The sequence below is a fragment of the Zootoca vivipara genome, chromosome 6 (assembly GCF_965207765.1).
Source record: "Zootoca vivipara chromosome 6, rZooViv2.hap1.1, whole genome shotgun sequence".
In the NCBI taxonomy this organism is placed as follows: Eukaryota; Metazoa; Chordata; class Lepidosauria; order Squamata; family Lacertidae; genus Zootoca; species Zootoca vivipara.
Window position 1 is genome coordinate 5,047,905 of NC_142589.1, and position 15,737 is coordinate 5,063,641.

Consider the following 15,737-nt stretch of genomic DNA (forward strand, 5'->3'; position numbering starts at 1 on the left):
GTATCCTGCATTTGGTCTGGTGGGCCTCATGCCATGCCAGCAGTTACTCTCCGTGGCATGGAGTCCTACTATTTATTTATTCATTTTTAAAATTATTTATTTGTTATTTATTACCACTATTTATTTCTTTATTTAATGCATTTCTAACCCACCTTTCTCTCCAAGGAGCTCAATGCGGTGTACATGGTTCTCTCCCTCCGCATTTAATCCCCACAACAACCTTGCGTGGTAGGTTAGGCTGAGAGGCAGCCACTGGCCCCCGAAGGTCCCCCAGTGAGCACAGCTGAGTGGAGATGTGGACCCTGGTCTCTCCAAAGCGATGGCTTTGTGGGGCAGGTGGGTGGGTGACTGGAAACCCAAAATAAGTTGGGGTGTGAGCGTGGGAACCCCTTCCATCTTCAGCTCAGTCTGTATATATGTATAAATAAACCCATATATCTAAAAAAAAGACACCACAATCTCCAGTCACCTTCAACTCTGAGGAAACGAAACCTGAGCTGCTCACAGAGACCCCTCAGATCTCTCCCGGGGCTTGGAGATCAGGCTGTGCACAGCAAAATATTTTTTTAAAACCACTGGGTAGAAAGCTTACCAATTAGCAATATACAAAAGTGGCTCTAAAGCTGATGGCATTAACAGCAAGCGACCAGCAGCAGCTCGCACCCTCCCTCTCGATTGCTTAGTGTGGCAGCACCGACACTTTGGAACTCCCTGCCTATTGAGATTAAGCAGGGGCCTTCTCTTTACTCTTGTTGGTGCCTGCTAAAATCATTCTACAGTGGTGCCTCGCTAGGCGAATTTAATTCGTTCTGTGAGTCAATTCATTTTGCGAAAAATTCATCTAGCGAATCCCATCGGAATGCATTGAATTTTTATTTATTTATTTATTTTGGCCATAGGAACGCATTAATTGAATTTCAATGCATTCCTATGGGAAGCCGCGATTCGCTAGACGAATTTTTCGCAAAGCGAATTCGTCTAGCGAGGCAACCTCCGCTCGAAAAATCTCTTTGTTAAGTGAAAAATTTGTCTTACAGGGCATTCGTCTAGCGAGGCACCACTGTACAAGCATTCTTGCTTAGACAGATGCTTAGAAAGTTGAGGTGATTTTAATCTGTTTCAACGTTAGGATTCCAATATTTTTCTTGATTTTACTGTTTTATCTTTTCGTAAACCACTTTGACGTTTTTCTTTTTCTTACAATCAACTTCGACCCTCCAGCTGTTTTGAGACTACAATTCCCATCATCCCTGACCACTGGGTCCTGCTAGCTAGGGATCATGGGAGTTGTAGGCCAAAAACATCTGGAGGGTCAAGGTTGAGGAAGCCTGAATTAAGGAATACAAACATCCCTTTTGGTGCTTCACTGTTTAAAGAACGAATCAAGAATTTCCAAGTGGTCTGACAAGCCCATGACTGAGGCCTTTTCCTGAACTCATGTCCTGATCTGCAAAAATTCCCTCTTGAAAGCCGCAAAGAAAATTGCCTCAGAGCGAAGCAAGACAAAAGCCTCATAAAACCCGTCTCCCTGCGCTCCCCTCTGCCGTGGGGAGTGGGAGGGTGTTTCAGGAGGGCAGCCCTTGGCAGGCCTGATTCCTTTTGTGAGGGGTCCACGGGACACTTATGTCCCGTGCATGAAATTATTTTGTAAGAATGTGCAGATCAGCCATGAGAGAAGCAAGAGCAGGGTGCCAGTTCACAACAAAGCAACCCTCCTCCAAGCTCCTCCTTGCCATTCAGTCTCCAAAACAAAGGCAGAGTTCCATTTATTCGTTCTTACAGTTAATTTATCCATCACCTTCCAAACCACCATGGATGTTTTCCATTCTGTTTTGTATCAGTACCCAAAACCCACAAAACGTCTTTGGTGAGAGGCAAGAGTGAAGCAAAAGGAATAAGAAACATGCAGTACGGGAAGCAATGCTTAAAACATCCTTAAAAGTTATTCTTCAACAGGGCAGTCTCGAGCAGGTCGGGCGCCCTGGCGCTGAGGGGCGGAGATCGCTCCAGCGCCCCTGACCTCGCAGGGCGCAGCATGGTTTCCGCGCAGCGCCCGGCCTACCGGCCCGGCGCCCTGGCACACCGCGCCACTGGGGCTCTACCTAGAGCCGGCCCTGTTCATCAAGCTGACATGAGAAACAAAGATGGCCGCAGTGGTCTATAAGGAAGAGGAAGAAAACCCTCTACAAAATCCACGGTTGGGCACAGCTGGTCTATGGCTCAGCTGCAGATTTTGGCATTAAAAATGATGGTTTGTCCCCAGTGGTCTTGAGTTTCCATGGTGATGGTGATGATTATTACAGTTAATTTATTAGTTATCACTCCATTAAGGTGATTTACACATCAGATAATTTAAAACAGAAACACGGAAAACAACAAAAAACATTTAAAACAGGACTAAAACCCAGAAAAGTAGGCAGACATGGGAAAGACCCATTTATCCAGCTGGGAAAGCTTATGGAAGCAAAAAAAAGTCTTCAGCCATTTCTGGAAAGTGTGGGTGGTGGGCGCCTGTCGAATCTGGACAGGGACAGAATAGGGGCAGCCATACTAAAGGCCCTGCTCCTCTGAGTTACTACGGAGCAGGCTTCTGAGATCTTTCCAACTTGCAGGAGAAACTCTCTCACAGACTGCAGGGATCTGCTGGGTGTTTGCTTATTAATTGCATTCCTATCCCGCCTTTTCCTGCAAAGAGCTTAAAGGTGGCATTCATGGTTCTACTCTTCCTCTCCTCCTTTAATCCCCGCAACAACCCTGTGAGGTAGGTTAGGTCCAAACCAACACAGCGAGGTGAGTGACTGGCCCAAGGTCACCCAGTGAGCTTCACGGCAGAGTGGGGATTTTGAACCCTGGTCTTCCAGGCCCTAGCTCAGGATTCTAACCACTGCCCCACGCCGGCTCTCTTGGGGTTGCGCTCGGTGCCAGCTTGGCCCTCAATGCAAGGTATAGTGATCAGCCAGTGTGGTGAAGCGGTCAGAGTGTTGGACTAGGATGTGGGAGATCAGGGTTCAAATCCCCACTCAGCCATGAAGCTCACTGGGTTCCCTTAGGCCAGTCAATGCAGCTCTCAGCCTAAGCGATCTTGCAGGATTGTTGTGGGGATTAAATGAGATTGGAGGGGGGGGACACAATGAACCCCACCTTGAGCTCACTGGAGAAAACGGTGGAATAGAAATGCAATATAACAATAAAATAAATAAATATAATCTAGCAAGGGTGCCAGAGGGATTTATTTCACTTTATTTTATTCATTATGTTTATTTATTAGGCGGCGTACAGTGGTACCTCTACTTACGAATTTAATGCGTTCCGAACGCACATCCGTAAGCCGAAAAAATTTGTAAGTCGAATCACATAGGGATTGCATTGGGAGAAAAAATTCATAAGTCGAAGCAACCCTATCTAAAAATTCGTAAGTAGAAAAAAATCCTATCTAAACCGCATCCAAGATGGCGGACGGAGCTCCATTTGTAAGTAGAAAAATTCGTAAGTCGAGTCATTCATAAGTAGAGGTACCATTGTACATACTTCTCCTCCCCATTTTATCTTCACAACAACCCTAGGAGGTGGGTTAGGCCGAGAGGCAGTGACTGGCTCAAGGTCATACCCAGTGTGCGTCATGTCACAGGTCACAGTCCAACACCCTAACAATTTCACTCCACTACGCTCCATATGAATGTCTCCCTCCTTCTACTTTCTGCATTGAAAGCAGCTCTTTCCGGGGAGCAGCTCCTATGAAGCCCCTACTAGACCCTCCCCTCTCTTTCATTGGGCTGTTTTTGGCCCCCATCCCCCACTCCCAGGACCACAATTTTCTGCTTCTGCTGCTGCTCTGCCTGTTATTTCCTGTGCTTCTCCACCCACGGGTCCCTTGTGCTGAGATTCTGACCAGCAAGAAAGATACAATCAACCAATTTATGGGGAAACGTACAGCTTTTCCTCAACGCACAGAATGCTATTCCTTGCCATGCCTTCACCACGCATACATGATCCCTCCATTATGAGATTTTATCATTTCAGAGCGACCCTTGGGTAACCTGACTGCTGCTAGTAAGGTTGGGAGGAGCCCAGCAAGCACTTGGATAATCAGCTCTGCCCAGATTTTTCACATGCGCGTGCGTGCACACACACACACACACACACACAGGAAACTGCTTCTGGAACCCATTAAGAACAGCTGCAAAAGGAATGAAACGAAAAGGAACGAAATCTCTCTTACAATCTCACAATACCTGATGATCCAACATCATTTGGTGCATCCCGTCCAATTTGGAAACAAATGTTAGGAAAGAGAGGAGGAGGGCCAAGATCCAATTTGCCTTGCATGTACCAGATAAACATATTGATGTAGAGAAATGTAGAATTGTAGAGTTCGAAGGGAGACCAAGGGTCATCAAGTCCAACCCCCTGTGATGCAGAAATCACAGCTCAAGAATCCCTGACATGTGGTCATCCATCTGTATAGACTGACGGATAGGCAGTTTTTTTGTTTTTGTTTTAAGTGTTAAAACCATGTTGGGAAGGGATGTTGTAAAAACGAGCCAAAAGGTCTTTGAGGAAGTTTGAAGAAATTTGCTAAAGGGTTTGATTTCCTTGCTTTTCCTTGCTGTAGCCTGGGATGTTCGTTACCTTATCTGCTTAGAAACAGAATTTGCAATGCTTGCCTTGCAAGAAGGCAGGCTCTTCCGATGGAGTGCATTTGTGGCTCAAACATGCCACCGTAGTTGTTTGCAATCCCTTGATACGTCCCGTTTAGCCCTGGCTCATGTCTATCTGCACCTTCTGTGCAACTGAACTGGGAAATCCACTCGGAGGAGCAAGCCGGAGAGGGCAGCTGTGCTTGCTTCAAATTTAGGTTTTTGTACAGCCCAGCTCTGGGAGTGGCTCCAGGAAAGTGCAGGTCCCTTCTCCAGCATGTGCTGCAAGAAACACTCATTCTGAAGCCATTCTCAGCAGCATTCTGCACTAACCCCAACTCAGGATTCCTGCATGAGAGGAATTAGGATGTGCAATGGAGTTGGCCATCTACGCCATTGTTGAGTGGACATCTCAAGAGATGCACCAGATCTAGCATAGCAGGTTTGGGGTGCTAGGGCACATCCGTATGAGTATGACGTTTGCCATGTGAAATAACAATAAATAAATAAATAAATAATTATTTATACCCCGCCCATCTGGCTGGGTTTCCCCAGCCACTCTGGGTGGCTTCCAACAGAATATTAAAATACAATAATCTATTAAACATTAAAAGCCTCCCTAAACAGGGCTGCCTTCAGATGTCTTCTAAAAGTCTGGTAGTTGTTTTTCTCTTTGACATCTGGTGGGAGGGCGTTCCACAGGGCGGGTGCCACTACCGAGAAGGCCCTCTGCCTGTTTCCCTGTAACTTGGCTTCTCGCAGCGAGGGAACCGCCAGAAGGCCCTTGCCGCTGGATCTCAGTGTCTGGGCAGAACGATGGGGGTGGAGAGGCTCCTTCGGGTATACTGGACCGAGGCTGTTTAGGACTTTAAAGGTCAGCACCAACACTTTGAATTGTGCTTGGAAATGTACTGGGAGCCAATGTAGGTCTTTCAGGACCAATGTTATGTGGTCTCGGCGGCTGCTCCCAGACACCAGTCTAGCTGCCGCATTCTGGCTTAGTTGTAGTTTGTGGGTCACCTTCAAAGGTAGCCCCACATAGAGTGTGCAGTAGTCCAAGCAAGAGATAACTAGAGCATGCACCACTCTGGCAGGACAGTCCGCGGGCAGGTAGGGTCTCAGCCTGCGTACCAGATGGAGCTGGTAAACAGCTGCCCTAGACACAGAATTGACCTGTGCCTCCATGGACAGCTGTGAGCCAGATCTTGGTGGTGCTTCAGGTAGACGTCATTATATGCATGCTGTTGCTGGTTGTTGCATGTTGTTCTCCAATTGAGCTGCTATTGTGCATTGCTGGTGATCAGTTCCAGCCATGTTCCACACATTTTTCATAGGCTAGCAGTGTTGTAAGAATTTCAACCAGCCAGAAACAAGAAGAAATAAACCACATTCCCTTATTCAAACAAATCGACCTGATGTTCTCTTTTGCATTTAATTTCCTGACTGGCTCCGTCGTTCATGCATGCTTCACCTTCGCAAGCACAGACTAAGAACAGATCTAAATCATGGTTGAAACTGCCTCAATTGCGCCACTTGCACAGTTAAGGCTGCAATCCTAGGAGGCACTCAGCGGGCCGGCTTCCTTAGGATTGTGCTGCCTGCCACTAGCCCCACCCCAAATGGAAGCATTTGTAACCCTGCAGCCTGATTGGAGCACTTCATCTGCAACAGCAAATCTGCCACTTCCCCTTGGGGAGGCACAGACCATTTGACCTCTTGGCAAAAGCCTCTCCACGCTTTGTACTTGCTAACCGTAAACAAGCCTCTGGCATCTCCTGTCCATCATCCAAGCCCATTCCCACCCTCACCCAGGTCCAGCCCTTCAGTTCCATTCCTGCTACTACCCCCCCCCCCCCAAGAAGAGGAGGCCCTCAGATGTCAGGATAGTGATAAATGCCTGGTTTCTGGCAACAACGTTGGTGATTTTACAAGAGTCGTAAAATGAACACAATGGTAAGTGATACTTACTGAGTCAATGATCCCCTGGAGAGCTTCGAAGCCATCATTCACGGGGAAGACGTGATCCTTGCTGTCAGCGATCCGTGCCAGCTGGAACAGCAACAAAAAGGGTCAAACTTGTCAGCAGCCAGCAAACAATGTCATAAGGAGGAGTTGAACACAAAGCCTTGGCCAAGCAACCAGTGGGCTGTGGCTACAGAGGACAGGCAACGGTGGCTTTCGTGTGTTTGCTTTTAAAGTACCAGTAGCCAATGCTACTGAGACTCTTGAGAGTCCCATGGACTGCAAGAAGATCAAACCTATCCATTCTTAAGGAAAACAGACCTGAGTGCTCCCTGGAAGGACAGATCGTGAAGCTGAGGCTCCAATACTTTGGCCACCTCATGAGAAGAGAAGAATCCTTGGAAAAGACCCTGATGTTGGGAAAGATTGAGGGCACTAGGAGAAGGGGACGACAGAGGACGAGATGGTTGGACAGTGTTCTCGAAGCTACGAACATGAGTTTGACCAAACTGCGGGAGGCAGTGCAAGACAGGAGTGCCTGGCGTGCTATGGTCCATGGGGTCACAAAGAGTCGGACACGACTAAACGACTAAACAACAACAACAGCCAATGCACTGTGATTTCTTTTGGTCCCGCAATCAGGTTTAGCAGGATTTGCAGCCCCTTCAAAAACATAAAAAGCTTTGTTTTTGTTTTATAGTCTTTTAGAATTGGAAGGTACCCCCCAAAAGGTCATCTAGTCCAACCCCCTGCTAAAGGATCCACAGCTAAAAGGCTTCCTGGCCATCCAATGTTTCAAAACCTCCAACAAAGGAGAGCCCACCACCTTCAGGGGGACTCTGTTCCACTGTCTAATGGCTCTTACTGTCAGAAAATTCTTCCTAATATTTACTTGGAATCTCCTTTCTTGTGATTTGAGGATCAGTTAGTTTGGGTCCTCCCCTCTGGAGCAGCAGAAAACAAGCTTGTTCCATCTTAAATGTTGCAGCCCTTCAGGTATTTGAGGGTGGTTAGCATATGTGGGGAAACCCAACCACAGTTTACAAAAAAGATGAAACAATAAACTTATCACCAAGAAAAATGAACAATAATTTTAAAGCTGCAAAAAGTTGAAATAGCAATAGGCTCACAAAAGATTAAACTCACGTTAACTTTCTAAACATCTTGTAAGCTCGTCTAAACAATAATGTTTTTAGCAGGCACCAAAAACATTACAGCGAGGGCGCCTGCTTGATCTCAATAGGCAGGGAGTTCCAAAGTGCAAGTGCTGCTGGCATTCTTACAAAATGTTCCTATAAAAGATGGAGTCCACACACACTTTTTTTTAAAAAAAACTGCTGTTTTGTGCAAATCTGGTATACAGTGGTACCTCGGGTTACAAACGCTTCAGGTTACAAACTCCGCTAACCCAGAAATAGTACCTCAGGTTAAGAACTTTGCTTCAGGATGAGAACAGAAATCGTGCTCTGACGGCGCGGTGGCAGCAGGAGGCCCCGTTAGCTAAAGTGGTGCTTCAGGTTAAGAACAGTTTCAGGTTAAGAACGGACCTCCGGAACGAATTAAGTTCTTAACCAGAGGTACTACTGTATTGGGAACTTACCTGTGTTTCATTGAAATCTTTCACGCCAACACAGTACACAGTTGCCCCCAGGTCACGGGATCGGTTTGCCTTGAGCAAGAAAATAAAGAATAGATACTGCAATGACCCACACAGATTAAAAACCGTAATCATGTGAATGTGGTTTTCATGGCTTGACTCTGTGGCTGCCTTCAGATTTGAGCTAAAGAAGTGATGACGAACTCTCTGCTACCCACCCAGCCAGCCTACCATCCAGCCATTTTACCTGCCGACGCCTAACAAGTCTGTCTACAAGTTCACCAGTAAGGAAAAGAGAGCATCTTAAAGTTATAGGAAATGGAGACATTGAAAAGAGATATTTCCTTCAAATTTCATCCACTTCTGTCAAAGGGGGAAAAGAAGTTTTCCCATGATAGTCAACAGGGAGGTATTGAGCTTTAGTTTTCCCAAATGAAAATGGCAGGCCCAGAGGAGTCCAGCCTTCTGATTGGTGCTTTTGCCATCGCCATATCATTTTATTTATTTTTTTATTTATATTCTACCTTCATATTTATATTCCAAGGAGCTTAGGGTGGCATACATACTGCTGCTCCACCCCAGAGGGGGGGCTAAGCTGAGAGTGAGTGACTAGCTCAAGATCACCCAGTGAATTTCATGGCTGGGCGGGATTTGAACCCTGGTCTCTCCCAGATCCTAGCCCAGCACTCTAACCACTACATCACACTGGGCTTCCCACTGCCAATCAGAAGAAAATTTATATGCCCCCTTTCAGTCCCAGAAGAGGATCCCAAGGTGCCTTGTCATAAAACAAATTAAAACGTAACAAAAAACCAGGGCCAGAATAATAACAAAAACAATGTGATTGAAATAAGAGGAGGAGGAAGAGGGAGGGAGGGAGGGAGGGAGGGAGGGAGGGAGGAGGAGGAGGAGGAGGAGGAGGAGGAGGAGGAGGAGGAGGAGGAGGAGGAGGAGGAGGATCTAGCTAGTGGACCTGTTTCTTGCAAATGCAAATTTATTTCCGCCCAAGTTTCATTAACATCACTTACTGTTTTATTATTTTTTGCTGGACTACCTTAATTTTCATTCCACAAAAGCAATCTTTCCATTTGGGTGTTCAAGGCTCAAAATTCTACTTTTACTGGGGGGGGGGGGGCGACACACACCTCACCCCCACCTCCACATTTCCATTCCAGTTAATGATTCTCTCCAGCTTCTGGTCAGAACAAATCGAACATTTCACACCATCACAGCGTTGGATTTCATCAGGCTGCCTGATACAGCATCTCTCTCGCCCTTGAGCAGATACACAATCAGCCCGATTGAAGTACAGTGGAACCTCGGTTTATGAACACCTCGGTTTACGAATTTTCGGTTTACGAACGCCGCGGACCCATCTGGAACGGATTAATTCACTTTCCATTACTTTCAATGGGAAAGTTCGCTTCAGTTTATGACCGCTTCAGTTTATGAACAGACTTCCGGAACCAATTACACCTATGCTTCGGGTTAAGTACGCTTCAGGTTGAGTACTCCGCGGACCCGTCCGGAATGGATTGATCCACTTTCCATTACTTTCAATGGGAAAGTTCGCTTCAGTTTATGACCGCTTCAGTTTATGAACAGACTTCCGGAACCAATTACACCTATGCTTCGGGTTAAGTACGCTTCAGGTTGAGTACTCCGCGGACCCGTCTGGAATGGATTGATCCACTTTCCATTACTTTCAATGGGAAAGTTCGCTTCAGTTTATGACCGCTTCAGTTTATGAACAGACTTCCGGAACCAATTGTGTTCATAAACCGAGGTACCGAGGTACCACTGTATTGAAATCCTTGAGAAATTAAGAGTCAATAAAACTACGCACAGGAGACTACCCAACTAATGACATGTCACTCTGACCTGGGATGTATTGGAGAAAGAACGCCCCTGTATCACCGACTTTTTTTGCCTGCTAACCTCCCTCGTGAAGCTCCGAAAAACCTGGCTCAGCCACCCTAAAGCTTTTGCTTCCTTTTGTGCATTTAAATGGCAGGGGGGTGGTTTATCGCAACATTAATTCAGGGAGGAGTGTGATCTCCCAGTTATGACAACCGCTGGGCCTGAACTCCCAACTCCACCCACTGCAAAAAAAAAAAAAATTAAATCCAGGGAGGGGGACGTTGTGCATGGAGCACAACTAGCTGCCTTATCCTGTTACTGAGGAATTGGGATTGGTTTGGCCAGGATGCTTTCTCTGACTAGGAAAAGATTCCACAGTCTGTGGCCTGCTTGCAAAAGATACATTTGCCCTTCATGGCCATTCAGCACAGCCTGAGGGATCAGAGGTCCTGTGTTTTACCACTGAATTGGAGCAAATGGCAATTGGATTTTCCACTGGTTTTCCCAGTACGTTTCCGGGCACAATTCAAAGTGTTGGTGCTGGCCTTTAAAGCCCTAAACGGTCTCGGCCCTTTGGCCTGAAGGAGCATCTCCACCCCCATCGTTCTGCCCAGATGAGGTCCAGTGCTGAGGTCCTTCTGGCAGTCCCCTCACTGCAAGAAGCGAGGTTACAGGGAACCAGGCAGAGGGCCTTCTCGGTAGTGGCACCCGCCCTGTGGAATACCCTCCCATCAGATGTCAAAACTATCTGACTTTTAGAAGACATCTGAAGGCAGCCATGTTTAGGGAAGCATTTAATATTTGATGAATTATTGTATTTTAATATTTTGCTGGAAGCCGCCCAGAGTGGCTGGGAAAACCCAGCCAGATTGGTGGGGTATAAATATTATTATTATTATCTCTGATTCAGCAGGTTTTCCCAGGGAAAGCACCAGGACAAAAACAACACAACCCAAACACCTCTATGCTTGGACAAGAAGTGCAGACATGTGCCTAGAAATCTAGCACAAAAGGAAGTCTGGATGAGCCCTAATATATGGGACCACCCATCAACTGAATGAGGATAACCTGGGTTCACCAATCCATGCTCAGGTGACCTCTAGGTTATATTACTGCAACCTGAGATACGCGGAGCTGCTTTTGAAGAGAGTTTGAAACTCTAGCTGGTACAAAATTCAGGGGACAGATTCTTTAACTCCTGGCATAAACAGGAAAGACTCCTCATATGCAAATTCATGTGGGGGTGGACTACATCAGTCTAACCTGAATGGAGGGGAAAGTGGATCAGGAGCTAGTGGATCAAGAGCTAGCCTGGTGTAGTGGTTTGAGTGCTGGGATAGGACCTGAGAGAGACCAGGGCGTCAATCCCCACTCAGCCATGAAGCTCCCTGGGTGACCTTGGGCCAGCCACTGCCTCTCAGCCTAACCTACCTTGCAAGTTTGTTGTGAGGGTGGGGCACTGTATGTAGGCCACCTTTGGGCTCCCTGGAGGATAACTGGGATATAAATGTAATAAATGGCTGAATGTATGAAGCTTGAATATGGTCTTTCCCGCAGCCCCTCCCGCACTCTGATCTGCTACCTGCACTCTCTTTCAGGACACCTGGGCTTGATTCCAAACAGGTGGCACAGGATGGGTGCCAAGTCAGCTCTCTTAGTTTTTAAGAAAACTTATATCCCGCTTTTCAATTAAAATTTAAAAATTGCACCAGGGAGACACATGGCATGGTGGTCTCACAATGCTCCACACATCAAGGGACCTCTCATTTGGGGGCCAGATCCAGTTCCTACTCCTTGATGGTTGCCAAGGGCTCTGCACATAGAAAAGCTAACAGATCTGTTTCCATTTTCTTATTCTTTCCCCAAGTGAGGTGCAATTTTAGGTGAACTCTGCAGTCATTTTGTCACATGCATCTGTCTATGAGACAGACATCTGAACTGTCAGTCTGTGGCTTCCAGCTTTGTCTGGACAAAGTTCCCCTTGTCTGCCTGCTGTCAGGCTTGCTTAAAACACATGCCAGTTTTGATCACCAGGCAGACAGAGTCAGACAGGCAAAATATGATCTTTATGGGTGCAAAGATATGCTACCAGCCTCACAGAACCCGATACCTCACTCTCTCCTGAGGCAAAACAAGATTAATGAACGAGTTGTCTCAAAGAAAGGAGTCCTTTGCTTTTCTGAAAAACCTGGAGAGATTTTCAAAATGTTGGTTTTTCATCTGCATGGAGAAGGGAGATAAAGGCTGTGCCTTTCCTTGGGTTGTAAAGGAGCATGGCTAAGCACAGGGTTTTGGATGAAACTGGGTGTTGGTAAGCCAGGCTGATTCTCGGAGGCGGTCAGCGGGAGCCAGTGTGGTCTAGACTGATGGGTCAAATGCTACATGTGGTTTGGATGGGATGCATTTGAAATTTCAAATCCCAGCTGAGATGTGGCTACGGACTGGGTAGGAGAAACCCCTCTGGGCTGCCTCTGCTGTTTACATGGTGGCCCCACAATTTCCTTGTGGGCACTTGGTTTTGCTGACACCCAAACATACAGGTTCACTTATGCTATCTCTTGTAAGTAGAGGGAGATGTGTTTGAGAAGGTGTCTGCAGCAACCCTGCGTCGTGGTGGGAGGAGTATTTTGGTATGAGGGTTTCTAAAAGATGGGTGTACTGGGATTGGTTGCTCAGTCCCAACCCCTCCTCTGTGAAATGGCAAGTGCCATGACCACAGAAGTGAACAGCCAGCATATGCCACTCCCTGCTTCTCCACACCAAGGCTGGTCAGGAAAAGAGCTTGACGTCTATAGAAGAGGCCAGGAATCGCATCTGTCCAGACTGCCTTGCCTCTGATGCAGAAGCTCTGCTCCCTAAAATTTGGTTTGTGCAGGTAAAAGGTAAAAGACCCCTGGACAGTTAAGTCCAGTCAAAGGTGACTATATGGGGTTGCGGCGCTCATCTCGCTTTCAGGCCGAGGGAGCCGACGTTTGTCCACAGACAGCTTTCCAGGTCGTGTGGCCAGCAGGACTAAACCGCTTCTGGTGCAACGAAACACCATGACGGAAACCAGAGCGTATGGAAATGGTGTTTACCTTCCTGCTGCAGCGGTACCTATTTATCTACTTGCACTGGCGTGCTTTCGAACTGCTAGGTTGGCAGGAGCTGGGACAGAGCAAGAGGAGCTCACCCTGTTGTGCGGATTTGAACCGCCAACCTTCTGATCGGCAAGGCCAAGGGGCTCAGTGGTTTAGACCACAGTGCCACCCACATTGGTGTGTGAAGGCAGGTCGGCATTAGTAGGGAGAAAGGGCAAGGTCTTCTATTTGTGCTCAGAAGAAATATAGACTCCACATATTCAAGAACCATACATGACCCACATAAACAGATTATTTGGCTCACACAGTTTCATTGAAGGCAAGACAAAGATTTTCCCTGCTGACAAAACCCACCTTTGACTGAACAGGCATGTTGGGAGCAGGAGGTATGGGGAGCCAGATGCCCACCCCATCACCTTCCCATTGATTTTAAACCCATCCCATTTACCTCTCTTTCTGCATAGAAGAAAAGGTCCTCATGAAGTTCTCCGTCTGTCAGTGCAATGATGACACTCGCCGTCCTAAAACCTGAAGAGAGGAAAGCCGTTCCATTAATATGGTGAGTGAGGAGATGAAGTGGAGCATTATGAAATGGCATGTGGATGCATGGAATCATAGAATCAAAGAAGGTACCTCCGATGGTCATCTAGTCCAACCCGCTGAAATGCAGAAGAGAAAACTCTGGTGCAAAAAAAGGCACTTGGACATGGAGCTTTAAAGCACGGATCTCTGCCCAGAAAGCGTGATGCAAAAGGTAAGTTTGGCTAAGCAATGGCTGGTTCTTTCACCAGTGTTAGGAGGTGTTCTAAGAGTGCCATTGTAGCCCATGGAGCATGTACATTAAACTTTTGTCCTGCTTCTTCTCTAGCCAGACTTGCTCTACAGCATTATTGTGCTGTTCAGGCCACAACAGAAGAGTTACGGCTGGTATCTGTGCCTTTCCAACCATTACTGAACAGTATATAGCAACAGAATTGGATTTACAACCAAACAAACACACAGGAAGGGGGCACAGTCTGTTGTGAGTCTCTGATGAGTCCCTGCACATGACAGATTCTTCCAAATGCCTCTTCGGCACAGCTACCATTTACACCTTAAGTCAGGCATAGGCAAACTCGGCCCTCCAGATGTTTTGGGACTACAACTCCCATCATCCCTAGCTAACAGGACCAGAGGTCAGGGATGATGGGAATTGTAGTCTCAAAACATCTGGAGGGCCGAGTTTGCCTATGCCTGCCTTAGGTGTTGACTTAAACATAGCATCACATGCTTCTGCCCAAGGACCAAACCAGGCATGGAAGCAAATGCAGCTGCCTCCAGAATAAGCCTCCAGAATAAGCAGCTGCCTCCAGAATAAGCCACAGAATCTGGCTCCTCCATCCCAGGATGTGCCTCATGCCAGGCGATGACAGTAGCACAGGGAGCTGCCTTCTCCCAGGTCAGGTCACTGGTCCTTCCAGCTCAGTGCTGTCTACACGGAGTGGCATCAGCTGCTCTTCAGGATTTCAGACAGAGAGGCTTTTCCAGCTCTGCCTGGAGATGCCAGGGACAAAAGCTGGGATGTTTGTCATACAAAGTGATCCAGCTGGCTGAGTATTGTCCACACTAGTTGGCAGTGCCTCTCCGGGGCTTCAATCAGGAATATTAGCCGACCCTACTTGAAGGTTGCAGGGACTGAGCCTCATGCTCTGCCAGGGGTCTACATCCTACATTTCCCCACTCTCTTGTCACTGTCAGTCAATTAGGTAAAGGTAAAGGGACCCCTGACCATTAGGTCCAGTCGTGACCGACTCTGGGGTTGCGTGCTCATCTCACATTATTGGCCGAGGGAGCTGGCGTACAGCTTCCAGGTCATGTGGCCAGCATGACAAAGCCGCTTCTGGCAAACCAGAGCAGCACATGGAAACGCCGTTTACCTTCCCGCTGTAGCGGTTCCTATTTATCTACTTGCATTTTGACGTGCTTTCGAACTGCTAGGTTGGCAGGAGCTGGGACCAAGCAATGGGAGCTCACCCCGTCACAGGGATTCGAACCGCCAACCTTCTGATCAGCAAGCCCTAGGCTCAGTGGTTTAACCACAGCGCCACCTGGGTCCCTTGTGTCTGTCAATTACGAAGAGGGTAATGCATAAGAGTGTGATCTGCCATGGGTGGCCAGAAGGAAGGTCAGAGTCTACTGGGCTACCTGGTAGCTCACTGCTAGCATTGATGGTAAGTTACAGGTAGGTAGCCGTGTTGGTCTGATGCAGTCAAAAAATAATAATCCTTCCAGTAGCACCTTAGAGACCAATTAGGTTTGTCATAGGTATGAGCTTTCGTGTGCATGCACACTGGTATCTGCATGCACACGAAAGCTCATACCTATGACAAACTTAGTTGGTCTCTAAGGTGCTACTGGAAGGATTTTTTAAAAGAACACTGGACAAGGCTGACCTTGGGCTTAACCCAGAAAAGATACTTCTGATGCCCATAAGCAAGAGGGCATACTCAGAAGCACAGATCAGTGGAAGAACTGTGAGCATGCACTCATGCTTTCTAAAACTTATCAGCGACTCATGCTCTGTGAGTCAGCCCACCCCTGTCCTACAGTGGGGGCGAGGAA

At 47.3% G+C, this 15,737-nt stretch overlaps 1 protein-coding gene across 2 annotated transcripts in view; it reads right to left on the reverse strand.

The window, feature by feature from the left end:
- The window catches only part of ANTXR1 (ANTXR cell adhesion molecule 1), a 126,531-nt gene that overhangs the window by 88,036 nt on the left and 22,758 nt on the right, over positions 1-15,737 (reverse strand). For both annotated transcript variants that reach the window (XM_035118587.3, XM_088670877.1), the window contains exons 6-8: positions 13,585-13,664; positions 8,200-8,268; positions 6,606-6,686 (exon numbers count right to left, since the gene is read on the reverse strand). In XM_035118587.3, coding sequence (XP_034974478.2) covers positions 6,606-6,686; positions 8,200-8,268; positions 13,585-13,664 — 230 coding nt within the window. The remainder of the gene's footprint in view (positions 1-6,605; positions 6,687-8,199; positions 8,269-13,584; positions 13,665-15,737) is intronic.